The sequence below is a fragment of the Diabrotica undecimpunctata genome, chromosome 7 (assembly GCF_040954645.1).
Source record: "Diabrotica undecimpunctata isolate CICGRU chromosome 7, icDiaUnde3, whole genome shotgun sequence".
NCBI classification, from domain to species: domain Eukaryota; kingdom Metazoa; phylum Arthropoda; class Insecta; order Coleoptera; family Chrysomelidae; genus Diabrotica; species Diabrotica undecimpunctata.
In genome coordinates this window covers 157,605,431-157,633,399 of record NC_092809.1, presented here as the reverse complement: position 1 = coordinate 157,633,399, position 27,969 = coordinate 157,605,431, and the positions used below count along the sequence as shown (strand labels likewise).

At 31.5% G+C, this 27,969-nt stretch overlaps 1 protein-coding gene across 4 annotated transcripts in view; it reads left to right on the top strand.

Moving 5' to 3' along the window:
* Positions 1-27,969, top strand: part of vlc (disks large-associated protein 2) — a 134,426-nt gene that overhangs the window by 58,339 nt on the left and 48,118 nt on the right. The window contains exons 2-3 of one of the 4 annotated variants that reach the window (XM_072538598.1): positions 14,126-14,387; positions 19,727-20,027. In XM_072538598.1, coding sequence (XP_072394699.1) covers positions 14,126-14,387; positions 19,727-20,027 — 563 coding nt within the window. The remainder of the gene's footprint in view (positions 1-14,125; positions 14,388-19,726; positions 20,028-27,969) is intronic. The other 3 variants (XM_072538599.1, XM_072538600.1, XM_072538601.1) reach the window with 3 other exon arrangements.

Below are 27,969 nucleotides of genomic sequence, written 5' to 3'. Positions count from 1 at the left end.
GATCCCATCTCCATTTTACACCTTTTCTCAGTAGTTCAAGTAATGGAATTTCTTTTATACTTAGATCTGGTATCATCCTTTTATAATAATTAATTATTCCAATAAATCCTCTTAAAGTTCTTAAATTATGTGGTGTTTTATATTCCTGAATGACTTGTGTCCGTTCTGGATCCATTTCGATTCCCTTAGTGTTAAGTTTATAACCTAGATATATGACTTCTTTTTGAAAAAATGTACATTTTTCTTGATTTATTTTTAGTCCAACTTTGTCTAATCTATTTATTATAGTTTTTAGGTGTTTCTCATGATCTTCAGCCGTTTTAGAAAAAATTAATATATCATCAATGTAGTGAATTACAAAATGTTCATATTGATCCAAAATATCATGAAGACATCTACATAGAGCACTGCAAGATGATTGAAGTCCAAATGGTACTACTTTGAATTGATATACTACTCCATCTATCTGAAATCCTGTATACTGTCTACTTTTTCTTTCTAGAGGTATTAACCAAAAGCTATGCTGTAAATCAATTTTAGTGAAAAATGACATTCCTGTAATTCTTCCTAGTATTCCATCTATACTCATTGGTGCTTCAAATTGCTTTTCAGTAATCTTGTTAATATTCCTTGCATCCAAACATAACCTGATTTCACCTGATCTTTTACGTACTACTACTATAGGATTTATAAAACGTGTGTCTGCCTTCTCAATGATTCCATCTTCTAACATATTATTAATTGTTTTGTTTACTTCTTCTCTGTATTTATATGGTATTGGGTATGATTTTGTTTTAAAATCTTTTTCTTCTTTAACTTTTATACTATGGATATAATTTTGTGCAATTTTATTTTCTTTATTGACAAGTCCCTTGTGTTGCTGCAATATGGAAATGACTATTGATTTATATTCTTCAGGGCAATTTAAAACTTTTATCATATCTTCTTCTTTACAAATAAAATTATTCTTCATTATGTACTCATTATTCCTTGCTTCCAATTTTACGCACTCCGCCTCGTAGGCATCCATCTGCTTAAAATTTCCATTCCTTAAATATTCACTACAATAATTATTCTTTACATTCTTTTGGGACATTTCCCTATCATCAAAATACATTTCTTCTTCATAAACATCATTATTTTCTTTTAATAATATCCTATCAACTCTTATTCCTTCTTCTACCTCATCTTTCTGCATAAATTTAATTATTTGCCCTTCCAAAGTTACCATTCTTTCTTCAAAATCTATCTTTACTTTCTTCTTTTCCAATTCATCATTTCCCATTAATATATCAACACATAAATCCTTGACAATAAATCCTTGCATATTAATTTCTTTATTAAGAATATTAATTTTAAAATTGGCTAGTTTATCAATTTCACCCAACTTCTTATTATTTGCACCAATAATTTTAATTTTTGGAATCTTTATTATATCTGATAGTTTTAATGTATTAAAAATAAAATTCTCCGAGACTAAAGTACTTTCTGAACCAGTATCTATCATAATCTTAATCATTTTATTTTTGGCCAAAGCATTTATATAAATTAAATTAATAGATTCAATAATTTTCTCTTCATCTAAAGAAATAAATTCAGAAGGTTTTTCATAATAGCAATGGCCTAACTTGTAATTCAGAAAGTTTACTGCACAAAATTTTGATTATTAGAATTGTCAGATTGTATCTGACCACTTGGATCTGATGTCCTATGTCTTTCCCTACTATGACTTCTACTCACATTTTCCTGCCTTGTACTATTTTGTTCCCTGTCTTCACAGCTTCTATTCCTTCGAACACAATTTACCTGTCTGTTATAGTTAGGTCGCTCTGTATTTCTTCTATTATTAAAATCTTGTCTATTATTATTAGTACTGTCATTAAAATGTTGTCTATTATAATTAGTATTATTATTAAAATTTTGTCTATTATAACTAGTATTATTATTAAAGTTCTGTCTATTTGGATTACTGTTATTATTATTAAAATTTTGTAAATTATTACCATACCTAGTATTAATGTTATATGATTGTCTATATTGTTGAATATCATTTTTATTATATTGAAAGTTATTATTGTTTTTTCTGTTGTTATTATTAATTGTCATATTGCCTCTTTGTATTCTTTGAATAAAATTAATAAAACTATCTATTGTTTGAATATTTTGTACAGTTACGGTTTGCACAACATCAGCATCAAAATGTCTAGATACATTTAAGACTGTTTCATCCTCTCTAAGTGGTGGTTCTAAATATTTTGCAACTGTTATCAATTTCAATGCATAATCTACCATATTTGATTTTAAATTTTGATTATACTTTCCAAAATATAGAATTTCTCTAAACTTGGCTTGCTCTAATTCACCCCAATAATAATTTAAAAATTTATTTTCAAATGTTTGAAAATTATCTAAATCATTCTCAATACTAGCAAACCAAGTTGCTGCATTGTCATTTAATGTCACTCTAATATAATCTTTAATATCATTAATATTATTCACAAATCTTAATTTATGTTTTAAACTATTTATGTATACTCTAGGATGCAAATTTTTTATATTACCAGAGAATTTAATCCCAGTCTCATTTGTTAAATTTAAGTAAGGTCTCCCTATGTCTCTCATTTGTGAAATATCATCTATTCTCTGTTCCACATTTCTTATTTGATTACAATTTATTTGGATATTTTGTTGTATATCGTCTAATTTTTCTTCTGTGTTTCTCCTGTCTTCGTTAATTTTTACTTCTAAGTTACATTTCTGTAACTCTATTTTCTGTTCTATATCTATCTTATTATCTTGAATAATCCTCTTTACTTCTGTCCTCTCATTGTCTATCCGTTTCTTGTAGTCATTCCGTATACTTTTTATTTCATTTGCTACTTTTTTCTCTGCAGCTTCAAGTTTTTTATCCATTTGTTTTACAATTTTATTATTATTATCTTCTATTTTCTTTTCTAATTTTCTATAATTCTCTTCCAATTTCTGTTCCATTTTTTTTCATGTCTTCTTTGACTTCTTTTGAATTCTCTTCCAATTTTTTTATGTCTTCTTTGATTTCTTTTGAATTCTCTTCCATTTTCTGTTCCATTTTTTTCATGTCTTCTTTGATTTCTTTTGAATTCTCTTCCATTGTCTTGTTCATCTGCATCATTAATGACATCAAAGCTGCCATATTGACATTTTCCTCTCTTTCTGGATTCATTTCTGCAGTATCTTGTGGAACTTGAACTAAACTCTCCTCTTGTATAGGTTGTGTTTCTACTTCCACATCTTCTTCATTCTTTTTGCTTCTTGTACCTTTCTTTCCTTGAGACATTTTGAGACTTTACTTGTTCAAATATAATTAAAAATAAAATCTATAATTTTTCCTTTCTACTGATAATTAATTTAATTATATGAGAGCACTTATCTTCCCAAACTAATTCTTTTAAATAGAGAGCCACCGCGTTGGGTGCCAATATTGTTATGATGTGTTTTTTGTTTGAATGATGAGCAATGAGTATTTTTGGTTGCCTAAGCACATGGCTCACTTAAATCTATTTACAAAATTAAAATACAACTTTTTACAATTATTATTCTAATTTATTAAAAATGCCCTCACATAAATATATTTTTATTAAATTCTCTAGTATATAACTTATTTAAAACAACCAAATATCTAATATTATGTAGTATATAACTTATAAATTATTTTCTATAAACCCTAATTGTCACAATATATATATATATATACAAAGAAAGCAGTTTATTAGGGATGCAGTCAGTAGGTTTGGCCGGGATGTTACAGAAACATATCGGCCAAACCTACTGACTGCATCCCTAATAAACTGCTTTCTTTGTTTATATCGACAGTCAATAATATCCAGTATTTCTTATATATATATATATATATATATATATATATATATATATATATATATATATACCGATTCGGCAAGATTTCAACTACCGTATACGTTATTCAGTATGTGGAACAAAGATAACACTTAATTGTTTGAATACGAGTGAGACACAATTAACGCATGTTGGAGTAGCGAGTCTAATTTTTAAACAGTGTTGCGAAATTTCTGTAACATAACTCCTTCTAAAACATTAGTCGGATACATGAGTGTAACATAATGTTTAAATCCACTACAGTTCATTGTAGAATGAAAATTAATATTGCCCCAACAAACCTTACATGAAGTAATCATGTAAGTATTATTTTTTAAACGATTATATCACTACTTGATTAATTAACACAGAATACTGAATTGAGAAATTGAGATGCGACAACAGCGTGAGCTAAAGAAATAACGCACTTCAGTAGACAGGCAAATAGTATAAACCATTTGCCCTCTCTACGACTTCCCCTCAAAAGAATAGGCGGTGCTTATCTGTACAGCAGGTTTAAGGTCAGGTCAATAAGGTAAGGTCTATTTCTTTGATTTTTAGCTGTCGTGGTAAAAGGTTGAAAACAAATAATTAACATGCCAAGCGTATACAGTAGAACCTCGATAAGTTAAATTCCAAGGGAAAAACCAAATATTTTAAGTTACAGAGGTTTTAAGTTATCAAGGGTCTATGTTGTGATGGATTAATATAGGTCAGAAGTTCATTAAAATATAGGCATTTATTATACACTACATTACTACATACACTACATTCATTTATTATATTCGTTACAAAAAGTTAAAGCAATTATTAAAGGTATAGTCTACTAAAAAAAGTCTGTGATTTTCTTTCGTTTTAAACAATTCATAGATTCTAAATCGATTTGATTTTCAATAACATAGAGAAGAAAATACGTTATCTTTTATGTTTCTACACTGCTCTATAAATGATCTTACAGTCGTTATAGCACTCTTGCTTCGTTGATTGATATGCTCTTAGATGAAGTTTGTGGGTCGTCATTAAATTCATCGTCTTCTATTTCAAGTTGCCCTTTGCTAATCTATATTAATCAGCCATTTTTTAAAAAGTTCTGCTGTCATCCATGCTTTTTTATTGGCTTCATAATCCATGGGTAGTGATTTTAAACCTGCAAAACACCGAGGTTTTTTTGACTTACCTATATAATTAAAGGTTTGAGTTTTTCTGTTCCCGTAGAATTTGCACAAAGCAGAATCATAAGTCGTTCCTTGCTGTGTTTTTCTCCATGACATTTTTTATTTTTGAATGTTAATGTTTTTTCGGGAAGACATTTAAAAAACAGACCAGTTTCATCAGCATTAAAAACATCATTGGGATCATAATTATTCATTAAATTATGCAAGTCAGATTTCCATTCTTGGCAGACTGATTTGCTTACGCTCGTACTTTCGCCGCACATTTTTTTAAGGTTAAATCATTCGTTATTGAATATTTCTCTAACCAGCCATTGCTGGCTTTAAAATTATCGATTTTTAGTGAATTAGCGAACTCTACAGCCTTTTCTTTCAGTATGGGTCCACTGATACTGATGTTTTTGTTTCGATACTGTTTTAATCACGTAAACAAACACTGTTCCAAATTAGGGAATTCTGCAATTTTTGTCTCCTGATTCTTGTTTTTTCAATAGTTCGGTTTCTTTTTCTATGATGATTGATAATGTACTCTCGTGTATTCCAAACTGAGCCGCAACTTCTTTTCTTTTGAATCCATTTTTCACTGCTTCTATAGCTTTTAATTTATCAGCATATGTTAGCGTTGTTAATTTTCTTTTTGAACTCAATTTAAGCAAGATATCACACAGTACCTAAATCGATGTTTCTAGAACAGTGATCAAAACTTATGATACAGTAAGCTGTTCAGCTGTCATTGGTAAACAATTTTATGTTATAGAGATTGTGGAAACATTTCTTTAAGTTACTGAGGGCCAATATTGATATTATTTATTTAAGTTATCGAGATTGTGTATTTTAAGTTGTAGAGGTTTTGGGCTCCGATGGGAAGGGAACATGGAACATGGGAACCATTCTATTGTAGAAATAATACAGTTATTTATTGCTGCTTTTTAAAAACAATAACTTTTTAAAAAATGTTTTGTTTTCCGATGAATCTTCATTCACAATCCATAAACGTCATAATCCATCTGTCGTCCGCTATTGGTCTAGGGAAAAGAAACATTTGAGTATTGCTGTGAAAACACAATTCCCAAAGAAATTAAATGTGTGGACTGGCATTTATAACGATAATATAATTGGTCCATTTTTTATTACGGGAAATCTGAATGGACGAAAGTATCTAGATTTATTACGCAATCAGATTATTCCAGCAGTTCGAAACCTTGCGGTCAACTTCGATGATGTTTGGTTTCAACAGGATGGTTGCCCAGCACATAATGCAATCGAAGTTACAAATTATTTGGAACAAACATTTCCTGGACGAATAATTTCTACACGAGGAACAATAAAATGGCCCCCTAGATCACCAGATTTAGCACCTTTGGTATTTTATTTCTTAGGAATACTAAAATCAAAATTATATCGGCATGAATTCGAACGAGCCACCAATTTAGCAGAATTGTAAGAAAAAATTGTTCAACTTTGTAGTCGAGTACAACCAAATCAGCTAAATGCAATGAGACTTGCTTTAATTGATAAATTCGGATTTTGTTTAGCTTAAAATGGTGGTTTGTTTGAACATTTAATTGGTTAGAGATTTTTTAAAAATGCATTTAATTTTAATTATTTAGAATAATTTTTTTGATTGGTTTTTTTCTTATAAAAATAATATTTATATTTAGTTAATGTTTGTTAAGTTAATTATTGTTTTATTTCCTAGCTACCACAGCTAAAAATCTACAAAAATTATATTTAAAACTCGAATACCTATAAGTGTTTGAGTTTTTCTTAAAGATTTACCGACGGAAAGTTGGCGACGAAATAATTTTATGCAAAGAACTGCACCCCATCAATGTCCGATAATTACTGTCGGTCATCGGTGTATTTTTATGCCGCTTCGCACTGTAAAAGAAGGCGTTGCTTAAAATTTTAAACTCTTCAGGGGAATAATGCTTTGTTGCCACACATAAATTACTTAAATCACTGTTCTTTGTTAACTAATAAAGTAATTGATAAAATCGATTAGAAAATAACAATTACGTGGCTACTTTATTTTTTTTGGAATTTTTTTGGGACAATATTAATTTTTATTCTACAATGAACTGTAGTGGATTTAAATATTATTTTAGACTCATGTATCGGACTAAAATTTTAGAAGGAAAGATGTAACAGAAATAATAGCAACACTGTTTAAAAGTCATACCTACTCCATCGAGATGGTGACTGCCTCTCACTTCTATTCAAACAATTTAGTGTTATCTTTGTTCCACATACTGAATAACGTATACGGTAGTTGAAAATTTGCCGAATCTGTATATATATATATATATATATATATATATATATATATATATATATATATATATATATATATATATATATATATATATATATGTCGAAACCTCATTAGATTTATGAGAATATAGTAATAATTAAATAAATGCCAAGAAAGAAAAAATATGTACTAAACATCGAAGTTTTTTCGCTCTCCTAAAAAGTTAAAAATTTTGATTTATATCCGCTTATACTAAGCGGATACACAGACGCACTATACGTGAAATCAAATCTTAATTGTCTTTTCCTTTTTATTCCGATATACTCTGTACGAGTACTAGAGACCAATTCGCTAGGATTTTGCTTAGTTGAGGAGATATGTTGTGGAATGCAAATTTTAGATTCCCCATGTCTCTAATAACATCTTTATCAACGTCTGTTTTGCCTTGCAATTCTTAGAAGGTACAGATTAAAGCAAAAATCTGAATTTGGTTTCGAAAATTAGTTTACGGATTTTATATCAGATGTCGCTATTTGCGTCCATTCGAAGCCATGTTAGAGTTGCTTCCTAAGACAGAATAGATTTATTTTCACGTTGAGAGCGACTGTGAAAGCCATTCTGAAGAGGCCTATTAGGTCGAAATACGTATGAGCGGATACACAGACGCACTATACGTGAAATCAAATCTTAACGGTCTTTTACTCCTTATTAATTTGTAATTACAATTGTAATTGTAATAAACTGAATTGTGTGTGTTTTATTCACTGTGTAAAGATTTTTTTGGCACTGTAGTGTGTATAATGTATGTATAGTTGGATATATAGCTTCGTCAGGTTAGATAGAACACTGCAATCTTATTTTTTTTTATTTTCATGCTAGTACTTACTCTGAAAGACGAAAGGCTAAATAATTATTTAATTTGTTCATAAGTTTGTTCTGATTTTCGTTATCTGCTATAGTTTATCTTGTCCACATATTTCGCCCGAAGTTAACTGTACTATTAAAATAATAGATTAGGTTTTGATTAGAGCTTTTCGACGGTCGAGGTCGCTTGAAGAGTATACTAAATTAAAATTAGTCTGAAAGGCTAATTATTCAATTTAATGGGTATCATTACGTAATTTTTTGTATACGAGAGGTACATATACGTTAATTGGAAAAACGTTCTATGCTTATCCCTCGAAGAGTAAAAATAAACGGTTATAATGCAGTCTACTGGAACTTGGGAGGAAAAACAAAAATGTCAAATTAAATTGGAAAATGCTGAGCATCAACACAGTCTAGGTTTAGCTTAAAATTTTTAGTTTTATTTTGTATAGTGGCCCATTTTTGAAGATTATAATACCGTCCATATTTGGGTTAATTTAAAGAACAAAAATAACAATTAGAAAAAACTATTTGTAAATGTAATTATAGAAACAATACATTTTTGTTATTAATTCACAATGAAAAATACTAAAAAATAACATTTAAAGCTTCCATCCAATTGTAGTATGCTATAACAAATCACTGATAGCAACATCTGAAGAGGAGATGTCGAGACTGATAAAGAGAGTAGAAACCGAAAGCAACAAGTGTGGGCTCAAGATTAATAATCAGAAAACAAAAATCATGATTGTGGACCACGCGAATATCCTCCAAACAACAGGCGCCTTAAATCAATTCGAGAAAGTAGACGAGTTCACGTATCTAGGATCTTCCTTAAGCAATGCAGCCTCCTCCCATACGGAAATTCGCAGAAGAATAGGGATGGCCAAGAACGCGATGAGTCGACTGTCAAAAATATGGAAGGACCGCTCTTTATCCAAAAAACTCAAAATGAGACGGTGCCGAAACATGGACAATAAAATCAGAGGATAGGAAAAGGATTGACGCATTCGAAATGTGGTGCTGGAGACGAATGCTACGCGTCTCGTGGACGGAGCACAGATCCAATCAGTCGATTCTCGAAGAGCTAAACATTCAGACCAGACTCTCCTCTCAGTGTCTTTCAAATGTTTTAAAGTTTTTTGGCCACATTGCGAGAAGAGACAATGACAACTTAGAAAGACTAATTGTGTGCGGAAACGTAGAAGAACGTAGAGGCAGAGGACGCTCACCTATCCGATGGTCAGATCAAGTACAGAAAGCCACTGGAGAGACGTTTTCCGAGTCCATGAGAGCAGCCCAAAATCGCAAGAGATGGAGAGAATTGACGATCATTGTAGGAAATCACGATCCTCAGCAATGAGGAAACGACAAGAGAGAGAGAGAGATAACAAATCTATACTACCATGTCTTTCTCCTCGCTAATTCCCGGAGTACCTCACAATTTTTTGGTTATAGTTTTTAAATTATAGTTTAAAATAACATAAAAACAAAAGGGGGAAAATAATTATTTACCATATTTTTGTTGTTGTTTATTAAGAATCTAGAGTTATCTCAACTTATTTCGAAAAATATTTATAGCTTTTTAGGGAAAATTTAAACTATAATGTATTAATGAGAATATTAAGTTTCTTTGGTCTTACCTTGAATTCTTATACGGGATATATATTTCAATGTAATGTGCAATACCGAGAACTGGAATTGTAATAGGAGTGTAGGAATTGTTATAATAAAAAGTGATACGAACAAACAATATACGTTAGTGTACATTACAAATCTCATATGTTCATACAATCTGGAGTTTGAATTTAAATGCATGTTAATTTGGACCATAAAATATTTTTCATTTCATGCCAACAACGTTTTGCTATCTATGTTCTGTTTAAAATTCGTACATTACTATATTATGTGTATATTAAGGTTTGTGTTTATATTAAGTAAGTTCTCTGCATACTATATATTCGATAAATTGTTGCATAAACGTCTTCATTCATATTTATAATTTTATTTCAAAACCTTTTTCAAACATTAGTTAATTTAAAAAGTAGGGAATGTCATATAGTAAATGTGAATGTGAATTTAAAGGTTGGAAAATATTAGTTTTTATTATTAGCTTAAAAAAATATTTTTCTCAAGATATATCAAGGTAAAGTAGATAGTTGTAACAACTCTTTTCGATACCATTTATAAATTCAAGGAAATTCAAGGAGGTTTAAAAAGATACTGCAAATGCACTGGCGCTTGTCGAAATTCCCAGTGGCAGTCAATCACCGTCCAACTGTCGTGTTGATCTCTTTGTTTAATGTAGTCTGTTATATACGAGTTCTGGCATATAAGTTTCGAGGCTGTTGATAATAATATAAAATCTTTATATAGGTAACAATTTTAAAAAAATTTCATTTTCACCTTTCAATACATCTTCCGCGTCCCTACACACCACTTCTACTGTGCGAAGCAGTGCTGCAGGTCATCTTCCGATAGGTTCCTATGCCGATTTTTATTTATATTCTCTAAGGACTCGCGGAGGGTCTTTAAAGCAGAATTTGATTTTTTTTGTTTTGAAAACAAGTAAACGGAGAATAGGAAAGAACATATCAAGAATTAAGATCGATGTACAATGTAAAGAACATATCAAGAATTAAGACCGATGTACAATGTAAAGAACATATCAAGAATTAAGACCGATGTACAATGAACCGAGTATAACGGCTGCAAGAGTGAACAGAATTAGGTGGATGGGGCGTATGTATTTAAATAATGGCACAAGAAAGAATACTGAAAGTGATGAAAGCAAGAAGTATTGAAGGAAAAAAGGAGAGGAAGCTCGAAACATAGATGGAGCTCGAAATTGGAAGAGCTAGGACAAAAAGAAATGTGAATGTGAATTTAAAGGTTGCAAAATATTAGTTCTTATTATTAGCTTAAAAAAATATTTTTCTCAAGAAATTTCACGGTAAAGTAGATAGTTGTAACAACTCTCTCCGATGCTGTTGATAATAATATAAAATCTTTATATAGGTTACAATTTTAAAAAAATTTCATTTTCACCTTTCAATACATCTTCCGCGTCCCTACACACCACTTCTACTGTGCGAAGCAGTGCTGCAGGTCATCTTCCGATAGGTTCCTATGCCGATTTTTATTGATATTCTCTAAGGACTCGCGGAGGGTCTTTAAAGCAGAATTTGATTTTTTTTGTTTTGAAAACAAGTAAACGGAGAATAGGAAAGAACATATCAAGAATTAAGACCGATGTACAATGTAAAGAACATATCAAGAATTAAGACCGATGTACAATGTAAAGAACATATTAAGAATTAAGACCGATGTACAATGAACCGAGTATAACGGCTGCAAGAGTGAACAGAATTAGGTGGATGGGGCGTATGTATTTAAATAATGGCACAAGAAAGAATACTGAAAGTGATAAAAGCAAGAAGTATTGGAGGAAAAAAGGAGAGGAAGCTCGAAACATAGATGGAGCTCGAAATTGGAAGAGCTAGGACAAAAAGAAATGGTTAAAAATAACACATGTTAGGTCAACTATAGAATTTTTCATATAAAAATGATTGTCCGTCATTCAAGATTTACATAAACATTTTTTGTACAATGTAAAGAACATATCAAGAATTAAGACCGATGTACAATGAACCGAGTATAACGGCTGCAAGAGTGAACAGAATTAGGTGGATGGGGCGTATGTATTTAAATAATGGCACAAGAAAGAATACTGAAAGTGATAAAAGCAAGAAGTATTGGAGGAAAAAAGGAGAGGAAGCTCGAAACATAGATGGAGCTCGAAATTGGAAGAGCTAGGACAAAAAGAAATGGTTAAAAATAACACATGTTAGGTCAACTATAGAATTTTTCATATAAAAATGATTGTCCGTCATTCAAGATTTACATAAACATTTTTTGTACAATGTAAAGAACATATCAAGAATTAAGACCGATGTACAATGAACCGAGTATAACGGCTGCAAGAGTGAACAGAATTAGGTGGATGGGGCGTATGTATTTAAATAATGGCACAAGAAAGAATACTGAAAGTGATAAAAGCAAGAAGTATTGGAGGAAAAAAGGAGAGGAAGCTCGAAACGTAGATGGAGCTCGAAATTGGAAGAGCTAGGACAAAAAGAAATGGTTAAAAATAACACATGTTAGGTCAACTATAGAATTTTTCATATAAAAATGATTGCCCGTCACTCAAGATTTACATAAACATTTTTTGTACAATGTAAAGAACATATCAAGAATTAAGACCGATGTACAATGAACCGAGTATAACGGGTGCAAGAGTGAACAGAATTAGGTGGATGGGGCGTATGTATTTAAATAATGGCACAAGAAAGAATACTGAAAGTGATAAAAGCAAGAAGTATTGGAGGAAAAAAGGAGAGGAAGCTCGAAACATAGATGGAGCTCGAAATTGGAAGAGCTAGGACAAAAAGAAATGGTTAAAAATAACACATGTTAGGTCAACTATAGAATTTTTCATATAAAAATGATTGCCCGTCATTCAAGATTTACATAAACATTTTTTGTACAATGTAAAGAACATATCAAGAATTAAGACCGATGTACAATGAACCGAGTATAACGGCTGCAAGAGTGAACAGAATTAGGTGGATGGGGCGTATGTATTTAAATAATGGCACAAGAAAGAATACTGAAAGTGATAAAAGCAAGAAGTATTGGAGGAAAAAAGGAGAGGAAGCTCGAAACATAGATGGAGCTCGAAATTGGAAGAGCTAGGACAAAAAGAAATGGTTAAAAATAACACATGTTAGGTCAACTATAGAATTTTTCATATAAAAATGATTGCCCGTCATTCAAGATTTACATAAACATAAACAAACATAAACAAAATTCTTACTCTAAAAAAGCGGCAACACTTTAAACAATTTTGCCACACGCTAAGCTGTCATTAAAATTTGAAGTATTCCCGTATCAGTTGCGTACAATTGTCTAATATGTTTAATTAAAATTATTATTTTGTTGAATATTAGACTTAAAGAGTTATTTCATAAAATTTATATTATTAATAATAACAAAAATGTTTTTGGTTATTTAATCAATGTAATTCTAAAATTCCCAATATAATGATGATTACATTTTTCTGATTATTATACCATGTTGACGTCTATGAAAGATCGAGCAGTTCAGTATGGGTTTCGTATTATTAGCTGTGTTAGTAAAATTTTAACTCTAAGGTTGACGTTCTGGAAATTTTAAATATAAGTGACGTCACTTTATATAAATTGTGACGTGCAACGTTTTTAATTTGAAAAAGGGTATAGGCCTGTTAGTGCTATGTATACATATTGATGATTTTTATGTACATGCAAAATGGCATAATTAAGAAAATTCTTATCCAACTTGGGACTTATGCCTTCATGTTGGACCCTTTCAATCGTTATGCCAACTCTGAGTGCTTGATTTATCATAAGTATTATACATTTTCAAAGCTATAAAAGAGGAATTCGCTGACTAATGATGAACATTTTGAGAAATATTATTTTAATTCATATTAATATCTTCCGGTCTATTATGACAGCTAGTAATATTTGAATTAATTACTAGATATGATTGTACCGCAAACTGCAACAGAAAATAAGACTCTTCTTGCACTGTCTACAAGAGAGTCCATTATCGGTGGACGCTATCACTATTTTCTGTAATCTGTAATATAAACCTTGACCATAATATTTAATAATTCACAACTTATATTATATTTAGATAGTAGAGATTATTCAACTAACACAATCTAGAGAACGTATTAATTTTTTATATAGAAACATTCTTGTACTCATTTTAGTCATAATAGTCATTAAAACTGTATAGGTACTTAATATTTTTGAAAATAATTCATTTTAGATGAAAAGTATATGTATTAAAAAAATTTTATTTACAACTATTGTTCAACGTTAAGACTACATTTTCGTTTTCTTGGTCACAGTGATCTTCCAGAAGAACCTAGTACGGTCTTGCTACTGGGGGTGACGAGAATACCTACATCTCCAGTACCAAATCGCCGTCCTTGTTCTTTACCCGCTTCTGCCGCCTTTAGCGAAAAGGGTGATTTTGTTGGGGGTGAAAGCGGTGGCGGTAGACAGTCTCGTCGATCATCCATATCGGATGGTAAGAAGAACGTTGTAGTTAGAAGAAATTCTTCTTTAAAGAAGAGTGGTGGTGGTGTTGGTGTCGGTAGACGGTTCCAGGTACATTTGGAATGCTTTTGTGTTTGGTGTTGCTTTTGTTGTGTTTGATGTTAGTAGTAATCAAGCTGTCTTGAATATTTTAAGTAAAAACTGTCACCAGTAACTCGGAACAGAAATTTTTAATAAGAAATAATAAAACTCTGTATGTCTCTAGCTGTAAAATATATTAATCCAGTCTTGTTCAAAAACTACTGAAAATGTATTGTAATTCAGTATTAGAATTCGATAACTTTTAATTCTATAACAAAACACGAGAACTAACTTCTTCCCTTCTTCTTTACTTTTGATGAAGTGGAAGAACAGTGTTGAGACAATGCTTTAATTTTAAAAAAAACTCCAAAATCGTCCCTTTTTGATGTAATTCTATTTGGAGACGGGAGTTTCAAAATTTGTTTGCTGTTTGAAGGACTTCAAAATGCTTATACTCGGTTTAGAAATAACAGATAGCACAGTTCTTATGGCAGAAGATCACAACGGTCTTTATACAGGGCTGTTAAAAGCAAAAAATTATAAATATCGACGTTTTTTGTCTCAGTTTTGTACAAGAATTTATGAAACTAACTACCCTGGCAAACTTCGATGACAATATAAAGTGGAAATGAGCTGTCATAAAATTTCTATGTATATATATATATACAAGGATTTCCACAGTTTTCACTGTATTCCTTCACTCAACCGTTTTCTCCAATTTTTCCTGTTTAGCCAGTCCCCTTCCTGTAGATTTCTTCTACTTCATTGCTTCGTCCACTTCATCTCTGAAAGATCTTCGGGGTCTGCCTCTCTTTCTTCTTCCTATCGGGCTCCACTCTGATATTCTATTTATCCACCGATTTTGGTCTGCTCTTCTGACATGTCCGTACCAGGTTAACCTCTTCTGTTCGATGTAGTCTATTATGTCGGAGTTCATTCCCATTCTCCTCTTAATCTCCATGGTATTTATTCTATCTCTTCTTGTTACTCTCTGCAGCTTCTCCTTAAGAATTCCATCTCTATTGCTCTCATTTTGTTTTTGGTTTTCTTATTTATTGTCCAATTTTCACACCCATAAGTGAGGATACTTCTTGTCATGGTATTATATATTTTTTTCTTTGTTTTCGTGCTGATGTTCTTATCCCATAGTACCGGGTTCAATTTTCGTATGCAGTCTCTTGTTTGTCCTAGTCTATTTTTTATATCTTCCTCCGTTGTTCCTTTGTTTGATATTATGAAACCTAAATACTTATACTTGTCTGTTCCTTTGATTTGTTTACCTTCGTCTATTTCCAGCTGTTTTATTTCTATATTCTCCGTTGTTAGGTATTCAGTTTTCTTTAGGTTTATTTCCATCCCATTCTTTGTATATTCCTTCTCTAGTTTTCTCATCATAAAACTGAGGTCATCCTCGTCTTGTGCGATCACTATTTGGTCGTCGGCAAAACTTAGCGTATATAGATATTCGTTCCTTACTGGTATACCCATTCCTTCGCACTTTCTTTTCCATGGTTTCAGGGTTTTTTCCAGGAATATTTTGAACAGGGTAGGGGATGTTGTGGAGCTACCCTGTAGTAGTCCCTTTGTCGTCTTAAATGGATTGCATATTCTATTGCCCGTTTTATAAAATTTCTGCTATCAGTAATTTTTAAACGGAGTATAATTTTTGATATGCTTGACCAAAATTGGTTCATATTTTGCTTAATCAATTGCAAAAAAACGATCAAAATTTCTAAAATTTTAAGTAGATAGGCACTTTTCATTTCTTTACACATACATTTCTCTTACAAACTTTTGATTTGTTCTCTTTATTTTAAACAATTTATTTATTAAAAAGATCTATAATGTAAAATGCAATTTGACCCATTTACATTTTTGAAGAGGCAGTAAGAGATATTTTGTAAATCGTCCAAGCGGGATTGGGGCTAACTAACCCTACCTCCCATGCACTTCGAGCGACATTTTAAGCTAAAACGTCCTTTTTACGCATGTATAAATTTTCAATTTCTGCTACTGAAATCTTGATCTTGATGTTATTTGCGAATTTCATGATCAATTAGTAATAGTAAAACGTATTTGTATGTATTAATTTTTAAGTTTTCAATAGTAGTTGTTAACTAAAATGTACGAAAATATGCTTGTCTTGGATCAGTTTCAGTAACTCACTGTCAGTGATGAAAAAGAAATTCTACAAGAAAATTATTTGAACAGGCACTAAAAATCGAAAGTTAATTATAAGAAAAGTATTACCACTATGGTAAATTAATTCTGTATATTAAATGGTATAATATTTCATGGAGATAAGTTTATTGCCTATTCATGAAGTACTTTATCTTTCTAACACATACTTTTTACTAACGTAGCTGTCATTTGAGAAGTTTATTATCAGTAAATGTTGGTAAAACATATAACGTTAAATTAATTGGTTAGATTTTCACTCGAATGTACTAAAATAAATGTTTTTCAATTTATCAGATATTCAAGCCAGCTTGTGTATATAAAAATGATGGAAAAGAAATTGTAAACCAAAATTATTCGAAACGAAGATACTAAAAAGGCAGAAGTTAATTATAAGAAACCTATTCACCATTATGGTAAAGTAATTATACTCTTTTATCACATTATGACGGAGATAATATATAATATGTTAATTAGTAGTAAAAAATATTTTTTTAACAATTTATGCTAACTAGTACTAAAAAGTCTAGAAAATAAGTGAAAGGTGAAAACAGTAAATCGGTTTATTATGATGGAATAAAAAAGGCATTATGTTTAATGTTTAAATTATGTAAGTTCGAATAACACAGAGGAGCAGCGAATATGCTGTTCGATCTTTATAAAAGAGGAAAATATGGTCACATTTTAACCTTTAACTACGGGTGCCTGTCCATTAGTGGTAACTACGTGCGCGGTGTATTCTGTACACCAACGACTAAAAACGTAAATAAAAGCTGCAACTAGGTATTTTCAATACATATACAGTCCTCTCTCTCTATAACGATATGCCAGGGACCGGGAATTTTCATCGTTATAAGGAGAGATCGTTATACAAAGAGAGACAAAATGCGGTCTGTCACCTTGGTCTGTCTTCTTTTCTCTTTCCACAGAACTGACCTGACCTTGTCCTGAAGACGCATCGAATCTTCCACAGCACTCATATCGTCTTCCTGGTGGATGAAGAATCGATGCAGTACATTTGCCGCATAAAATGCCTGTTGAGGGGTCAGAGCTGGTTCTGGCACTGCTTCCACTTCCAGGTCACTGTTTTCTTCTTCTACATGAACTGCTTGCAGGATGTCCTTGTCAGAAAGTCCAGATGTTGTAGCTACATTTTCATCAACTTCTTCAAAATCTGTTAGCTCTTCCGGTCCGTAGGTGATAGTAAGTTCAAACTGTCTGGCCCAAACATCTAATGGCAGGTTATCTTCATCATCAGTCAATCCTTGATCTTCCAGCAATCCTGCCTGTTTGAAGGAATGTTTTATTGTATTGCTCGTCACCTCGTCCCAGGATTTACTAATCATTAGGATGGCGTCAAGAATGTTTAGTTTAAGATCTCCATTATTCTCAACCAATTCCATCAAAAGTCTTCTCCTGTAATGGCTCTTCAAACTCTTGATGACACTTTGGTCCATGAGCTGAAGGACACTCGTTGTGTTTGCTGGCAGAAAACAGAGTTCGATGTTTTGAAGGTCACGCAGTACAGGATGAGCAGGACAATTGTCTACAAGCAAAAGAATTTTTTTCCCTTTAAGCTCGATATCCCACTTTCTTATCGCTTCTTCAAAAATTTCCGAAGTCATCCACGCACTCTTGTTTGCTTTATAGGTCATCGGTAGATTTTTTATTTTTTTAAAGCAACGCGGGTTTTTTTAAAGCACCGAACCTGTCATGTTAGCGGCCATTAAAACTGTATTGCGTTCCTTAGAGAGCTTTCTACCAACGCACTTTTCCAATTTCAATTTTAAGTTCTGTTCAGTCTCATCCGCATTGAAAATGTCGTCTGACGCATATCGTGCCTTCAGTCCAGGCCACACGTTTTCTAGCCAATCATCCGTTACGTTTTTGTTAACATCGCGAGCCTCTCCGCTGATTTGCCCTTAGTTGATCTTGTGCCGCAGCTTCCACTTGCTCAGCCAACCCTCAGATGCCTTGAAATTCTCAATTCCAAGTTCAGTTTCAAAAAACTCGGCTTTTGTCCTGACCACAGGCCTAGAAAGTGGAATATGTTTCATACGCTGCTGCTGGAACCACTGAAGCATAGCGCGATCTAAATCTTCGTGCTGAGGTTTCCGCAACGTCTTCCTGCTACCGCCCTCCATCTCCGCTTTAAGCCACTTTTTTCTGTCCTTCCATATCGTAGCCACAGTTGACTGAGACAGCCCCGTCCGGCGAACGACATCCGATTGCTTTTCACCTTTCTCTATTGCTCGAGTTATCGATAACTTTTCCTCCACCGAGAGTACTTTACGCTTTTTCGAAAACATGTTGACTGTTGACACACTAAGACACAACTCAAACTGGAAATGAAAAGTCGTCAATAGATGACAACAAAAGTCGTCAATAGATGATAACAGTTAGGTACGCCGCCCGAACAATAAACGTGAGTCACTTAATTCTCTGATAAGAAAGAGTACAATGGGTGGACGCATTCCTTAAGCCACCTTGCCACTCGTGACTCAGGTAGTCTGAACTCTGAACACAATAACACATTTGTCATCAAATATTGAACGCTAAAAAGTTATCGCTATAAAGAGAGAACGATATCTGTATAGAGAAAGAATTAATAGATTGTTCTTATGACGAACCAACCAACGTTTACTATTTTCATCGTTATAGAGGAATTATGGTTATATAAGGAATCGTTATAGAGAGGGACTACTGTATTGTACAAAATAAATGTGTTTTGAAGCTATTTTCTTGTGGCATTTTAAAGTAATTAGTATTTAAATGGGAATAAGCCACAATTAAAGGTTAAAGTAAGTTTATTGGCGTTTCAATTTCCAGTTCGGAAATCGTTCTGAAACAAACATGTTTTGTTTGTATTAAGCAAAGTAGCAAAGCTTTCAAAACAAAATTAATAAAATACCATAATTGAGTTCCGTGATCAGAATACCTATATTGAAACAAATCATTATATCTTGGGAATTTAATTTTGTAAAAGAATAAAACGTAAATAAAAATATGTAACCGCATAAAAAATATTTTCAATGCTAATACATAAAAAAAATTAAAATTTAACTCATAAAAATACTTTTTGTAAATAAGTACTTTGACACATCAGGTGGTAAAACACTTTTCTTTGCCATCATTAGTAAACATTCCGGTCGTCTCTTAATTTAATATCGTAAAACGTATTTATGGTCAAGGTACCTGCGATCAGCATACACCACGTGGATATCATCCGTCCACAGGTATCAATTGGCACCTCCGCAACCAAAGGAGTTTCTGAACAATTTCCTCGAAATCCGGCCCCTATTACAGCCGCCGATCAACAAGACGAAATCTCCAACGCCAGTGACGTAGTGACGCCGAAGGCGTCCCCTTTGTCCAGATGCACAGCAGCTAGTGCCGTTATGTCAACAACGGCGCCAAATGACGTCATGGAGAGGTCCGTGGACTCGATTGGAACTTGTTCGTTGGATGTGGAAGCTTCAGTCGATTTTTCAGGTTTGAGAAGAATTGTTGGCTTTTGTGGTAGTTTGTAGATGTATAAATTTAAATTGCACTTTTGTTAACAATTCTAGTTGTCAAAAAATATTTATATACTACCACACCGAGCGGTAGATACGTAATTATTTTTTACAAACTCAGAAATTACTTAAATATAAATGGTGTTTATTTCTATTTTCTTTTCTGTGATTAGTTTCTTTTTGAATGGCTTCAATTTTTTTGTTGATGATTATATCTTGCATGTGTCTGAATAGTATAATGTACCTACCTACTCACATGTAAGATAATTAAAGTATCTATGTATTTCTATATAGTTTTTAGTCACCTGGTATATGTTATTTACAATTATGAAAAGTTCTCATGTATAATCACTAATAATTATTTGCTGTTAGAAATCAGAATCAATACTCTTCATAAATATTTTCCTATTTAGAATAAATAAGTTTCGCTAGTTTATTCACCTAATACTTCGTATCTATGGAATAATAATAATTTATTTCTCTTATTTCTTTGTTCGATAAGCTATCCGTATTTGCTATTTTAATATTAATATTTGAGTCCAATCTCTTGTACTCAAATCCATCCAGAAACATCGTTAAATAATTGTAGATAACAGAACTTATATATTCATAGTTTTAAGAAATAACAAGCAGAGTGTAATTTTCATCCTCTAATATAATAAATTTATACATGTCAATATATTCTGTTTAATTCCAAAACAAAGAGTTAGTCCGGAGAAGAAATAAACGCATAGTATTCCATAACAAAATTTGGTGTCAGAACGTGGGATATTAGTAGCAGAGTTCCTCTGATTGCTGATAGAAGGAGAGCTGAGGAATTTTTGAATTGACTTGTTTCCTTCGAGGAATCATTCAAAAAAAACTGTCAGTGTGGAAAAATCGCCACTACAACTAATTACATTGGGGTCCAGTACATCCAGTTCGAAATCCAGTTCCAGTCATAACCCAATTGTAGTTCCATCGGAAGTAGAGGTGAACCCGTGGAATAATAGACTATGCGACCAACAACAATATTCTACTTGTAAGTACATTCTATCTTAAATTCTGTCTCATATTTTAAAAATCTTGTAAACGTATGTCTACTTTATATCCTGATATAAGTAACTTATTTGACGAACAAATACCTTCTCCCGACTCAAATTCTCTTTCAAATTCTTCTACTTCTAATTCAAATAAAATGTCAGTATCAATTGAAATAGCTGAAAAACTTCTCATTCGATTTGATGGTACAAAATCAAAATTATACGAATTCATAGACAATTGTGATAAAGCATACAATTTAGTAAATCCGCAATCCAAACCCATCTTATTAGCCATTATAGAAACTAAATTAACCGATAAAGCTAGGGCCATAACTAGAAACAGAACATTTGACGAATGGAAAGATTTAAAAGACTTCTTATTAGATGCTTATTCTGAACGCCGAACTGAAGGTCAGTGGCAATTGGAATTACATTCCTTACGTCAGATGCCCAGTGAAAATGTAATGTCATTTGCAAATAAAGTTGAAAATTGCTATATAAAATTAATAAATACACTTGATCCAGACTTATCTCCAGATGCAAGAAATGCATGTACTAAACTCTTAAAAACTCAAGCACTAAATGTCTTTATTAGAGGATTAAACAAAGACCTCTCTATTTTAATCAAAGCCCGAAATCCAGATTCCTTAGAAAGAGCTGTTGCTATAGCAATTGCCGAAGAACAAGAACAGTTATCAAGACAAGAAATTTTCAGACCATTCTGTAATATTTGCAAACGAAATAACCATTCCTCAAATAACTGTCGATATAAAAACAATTCAGATAGAAATGTTAGACATCTTCAAAATTCTAGTTTTCAAAACCCAAAATATCCTAATTCAAATCTTCAAAGGTCAAATTCTCAAAATCAAAATTATAAACCTTCAAATTCAAATTCCAATTCTGATTTTCCTCCAAACTTAAGAAAAGAAAATACCAACACTTCCCAACGTTTTTGCAGATACTGCAAAAAACCAGGTCACGTTATAGAAGAATGTAGAAAACGCGAATTTAACAATAAAAACAAAAATCCAACAAATTCTTTAAACTTCCAGAATCCTCGACAACCAACGGTCGATTCTCGAGGAGTTCGTTCAGTTCAGGCCGTATCACAACCATCAACTTCTCAGTCACTTCCTATGTAGATTTACCCTTAGTAAATAATTCTAATCCATCCTCTTGCAAGTTTCTAATCGATACAGGCGCAGATATTTCTTTAATTAAATATTCAAAAATACTAAACATTCCAAAAATTTATTCTAAGTCTATTACTCTACGAGGCATTGATAAAAATGTCTTAAATCCAAATAAAACTATATGTAGTTGTAACGTAAATTTCAAGATAAAAGATTTTGTCCAAACTCATGTTTTCTATGTCGTAGAAGACGATTTTCCTCTTCATTTCGACGGTATATTAGGTAGCGATTTTTTTGAAATAAATAAATGCCAAATTGATTATAAAGAAAATAAATTAAACTTTAAAAATTGTTCTATTTCAATCGAATATATAAAATCTCCATTAAACAATGACAATGACGAATTTCTGAGAGATCAAAATATCGAGACAAGTTCTAATATCGATGAAATATTTCCTTATGATGCTAAATCCATAGAGGATCATTCTTATTTAGAAACCAATGATATCCAAATAACCTTAAGTAGTGAAGAACTACTATCCAATCCAATTCAATCTAAATCTAACTCTAAATCCAAAGAAAATTCAAGTCCAAAATGTGTAAAATCCACTGAGATATGCACAAATAAAACTTGTAACTCTTCACGAAATCATAAATCAAAATCCTGTTCAGAAGAAAAATCCTGTTCAGACGATCTTATACTAAATCAAAACTCTAATTCTAACTCAAGAAGTAATAAAACTATTCTATCCGCAAGAACTGAAACAATTGTTCAAATTAAAGTAATAAATAATGAATTAAGCGAAGGATTATGTCCCGAACGCGAAATCTTTAAAGGTGTATTTTTATGTCCTAGTGTTGTTAAAGTAAAAAATGATTTCTTTTTAACCTCAATCGTAAACACTACTGAAACGGATGTTGAATTAAACGATATTCAAGTAGCAATAGAAAAAATTCCAAATTTACAAAACAATGCAAATATACGAAAAATGTCTTCTTATAAAGATAATACGAATTCTAACAGAATTGCTAAATTAAAAAATGCCTTGAGAACAGATCATTTAAATAGTGAAGAAAAATCATCTTTAATTTCTATTTGCAAGGAGTACAATCATATCTTTTATCTGGAAGGAGATCAACTTACCAGTACAAATGCCATAACTTGCAAAATTCCTTTAAATTCTAATGTACCTATTAGCACTAAATCATACAGGTATCCTGAAGTACACAAACATGAAGTCGAAACTCAAATAAAAGGTATGCTAGATCAAGGTATTATCGAAGAATCAACTTCGCCATGGAATTCGCCCCTTTGGGTTGTGCCAAAAAAGGCCGATGCTTCAGCAAAGAAGAAATGGCGAATTGTTATAGACTATCGACGACTAAATGATATTACTATAGGAGATTCATTTCCACTTCCGAATATAGTCGATATATTAGACCAATTGGGTCATTCAAAATATTTTTCAACAATAGATTTAACATCAGGATTTCACCAGATCAAAATGGATCCTGAGGATTCTCCAAAGACTGCTTTCTCAACTCCGTCTGGACATTATCAATATTCACGAATGCCATTTGGATTAAAAAATGCTCCCAGTATTTTTCAAAGGCTAATGAATACTGTCCTCTCAGGAATACAAAATTACAGATGTTTTGTCTATCTCGACGATATAGTCATTCATGCCGATACATTAGAAAATCATAATAAAAGATTAAAAGAAGTATTCGAAAAATTGTCTACATTCAACTTAAAAATACAACCAGATAAGTGCGAATTTTTTCGTCGCGAAGTAATGTATTTAGGACATTTAATAACTGAATTTGGTGTCAAACCGGACGAAAAAAAGGTATGTGCTGTTACAGATTTTCCTATACCCAGAACACAAAAAGATATTAAGAGCTTTTTGGGTCTCACTGGTTATTATAGACGCTTTATAAAAAATTTCAGTGCTTTAACACAACCTTTAACAAAACTGCTGAGGAAAAATGTTGAATTTAATTGGACAAGCATTCAACAACAGTCATTTGAGAACCTGAAATCAATACTTTGTTCAGAACCAATACTTCAGTATCCAGATTTTACCAAACCCTTTGTCTTAACAACGGATGCTAGTAATTATGCAATAGGGTCCATACTTTCTCAAGGTAAAGTACCAGATGATTTACCTATTGCTTATGCTAGTCGTACCTTGAACAAAGCGGAATCAAACTATAGCACAACAGAAAAAGAATTACTTGCAATTGTATGGAGTGTTAAACACTTTAGACCATATTTGTACGGAAATAAATTTTTCATTTATACGGATCATAAACCACTCACATGGCTATTTAATGTAAAAGATCCCGGATCAAGACTCGTTAGGTGGAGATTAGCATTAGAAGAATATAGCTATGAAATTATTTATAAACCAGGTAAATTAAATCAAAATGCTGATTGTTTAAGTCGTCCTCCTTTAACCATATCTGAAACAAATATTTGCGAAGAAAACAAAAACCCGGCAACAATCACCTTACAAATAAACAAAATGAGTAAAGAAAATAATGACACTTATTCACAGTTCTTATCTAAATCCGAAACTATATTAATAACAAATGATAATATAAAAGAAACAAATGAAAAGATTACATCATTTTCACAAAATTTAGCATTGTTTGTTTCCGTAGATTTAAATTTTAATGAGATCGTTCAGAAACAAATAAATAAACAATTCAGTCATATAGAAAAATTGAAAGCCAAAAATCCAAGACTAAATGACATTATATATATTTCTGATCAAAATAAAAACTTTTATTACATATTTATAAAAAATAATTATTGGGACAATACCTCTTATGAAGATATATTTAATTCCCTAATAAAATTAAGAGACTGGTTATTAAACGATAAAATATTAAAAATTTGCCTACCCAGAATAACTTTTAGCTACGATAAATTAAGTTGGGGAAAAATTAGATCTATGATTAGATTTATTTTTAGAAAAACTGATATATCTATTATCATTTATCATGATATACTAACAAATCCTGAACCTGAGGAAATAACTACAATATTACAAGAGAATCACACTAGTCCTACGGCTGGACACTCTGGTTTTCATCGGACATACAATCGTATAAAAAAACATTTCAAATGGAATAATATGAAAAATGATATTAAAAACTTTATAAAAACCTGTGAATCTTGTCAGAAAAATAAACTCGTTAGAAAAAAATTCGTAAAGCCCATGGAGATAACAACAACAAGCTCAAATCCATTAGAAAAAATATTTTTAGATATAGTAGGTCCTTTACCTTTAACCGAGTCAGGTAATAAGTTCATATTAACATTACAAGATGACTTAACAAAATTTTCTCAAGCTTATGCAATTCCGAATCATGAAACCAAGACTATCGCTGAAAATCTGGTTCGTGGATTTATTTGCAAGTTTGGAAAACCCGATATAATAGTTACTGATCAAGGCCGAGATTTTACTTCCAAATTATTTTCTCAAATCGCCAAGCTTTTTAAAATCAGACATATAAATTGTACTGCTTATCATCCAGAATCAAATGCTGCATTAGAAAGGAGTCACGCTACTTTAGCAGACTACCTTAAACATTATATTAAAGCTGATCAATCCGATTGGGACGAATGGCTAGATTTTGCTATGTTTTCATATAATACAACTAATCATACTTCAACCAAATTCACACCATATGAACTAATATTTGGATATACACCTAATCTACCTAGCAGTATAATACGACCAGTAGAACTCAAATATACATATGAAGATTATTTAGATAATTTAACACTTAAGCTTAGAAAATCTCATGAGTTAGCAAAAACGAATCTATTAGAATCTAAAGTAGTCAGTAAAAAATATTATGACCAAAAGATTAATGACACCGTTTTCTTAGAAGGACAATTAGTATATCTCCAAAATGAGCAAACAAAGAAGGGTCAAACCAAAAAACTTACACAAAATTATAATGGACCTTATAAAATTCTAGAGATAAATTCTCCTGTCAATTGCACAATTTTAGTAAATAAAAAACCAATAAAAGTTCACATGAATAGATTGAAACATGCTTTTGTTTCAGGTATGCAATAATATGGCTGACAAATAGTGAACAAATTCACAAGAAATATACCAATACTCCTATCAACAAATCACCTGGAATCTATTACGAACACATAAAAAATGTTCAATTTATTGAAACTCATTGGAACATATTAAGTCATATTCCTTTACAACCTTTTACAGACAAATTAAATTTTGTAGATCTCACCTATCAAAAAACATTAAGACTGTGTCAAAACAAACCAGTTCTTATTGAATTACGATTATGCGATACTTCACTAAAACTCTTAGGACAAATCATACCTAGACTCTTTCAAGATGAACAAACTTTAAAAAACATAATTCTGCATGAACATTTTAGACCAAAACGCGCTCTATTTAATGCAATTGGATCTGTTTTCAGGACCTTATTCGGTACCTTAGACAGTGATGATGCTGAAAATTTCAATAATGCTATTAACAAAGCTGAAAGTAACGAAAATCATCTTCTTGATTTACTAAAACAACAAATTCATGTAGTAAAAGCCACGATTGCAAATTTTAATAACTCTATTACAAATCTAGACCGAAACAAAGTGATTTTTGATAAAAATTTTGAATCAATTACCAATTACACAGATAAAATGAATAATAAATATTTTAATTTAGATTTAAAACAAAAAATTGAAGAACATTTTACCTTACTAACTTTCTTTATAACAGAATTACAACAAGAATATTCTACTTTAATAAACGTTATTCTATTTGCAAGAAATAATAACCTTCATCCTTCTGTTATAACACCTGAGCAACTAATTCAAGAATTATCTAAAACGGTAACGCATTTACCTAGTACATCGACTTATCCATTTCCATTGACTATCGATTATGCTCATAAATATTTCGATATCATTTTACTTAAATATATATATTTTGATAACAAGATTTTAATTACGGTTAGTATACCTTTGGTTAGTAATACTCCTTATTCTCTTTTTAAACTAATATCTCTTCCTATAATTCATCCAACATTAAAGAGACTTACCTTTATTCTTCCATCTGTCAAATATCTTGTTCTTTCAGAAAATAGAAACATTTATGTTACTATTGATACATTAGAAGACTGTTATTCATTAGATGAAGAAAAACTTATTTGCAAAAATCCTGATACTTTCCGATTTACACACACTAATCCAATTTGTGAAACTGAATTGTTAACTTCAATAACAAACATACCATCTAGTTGCGATACTCGTATAATTCAAACAGAATATGAAATTTGGCATAAATTAAACAAACCAAATTCTTGGATATATGTTTTACCCAAACCAACAGATTTAACTTTAAGCTGTCAGACTAGTACGCCAATATCTATTGTTCTTTCAAACACAGGTATTTTTTCTACTTCGAATAATTGCAAAACTTACACCGGATCAACTATTTTGATATCTGTCTCAAATCCAAAAGAAAGTAATTTTCAGTCTATCATTCCAGATTTATCCCTTCCAGAAGTCTGTTGTGATGATATTAAGATAAATAATGAATCCAAATTACACCTTGTTCCCTTACAATTAAATAATCTCGATCGAGATGCATTAAATTTAGCAAGCCATAAACTAGATAATTTAGAGAAAATGACCTCAGAAACAAATATTAATTTTTCAGACACAATAAAAAATAGTTCTTATTTCACTTATGCAATCTTATTTTTGATA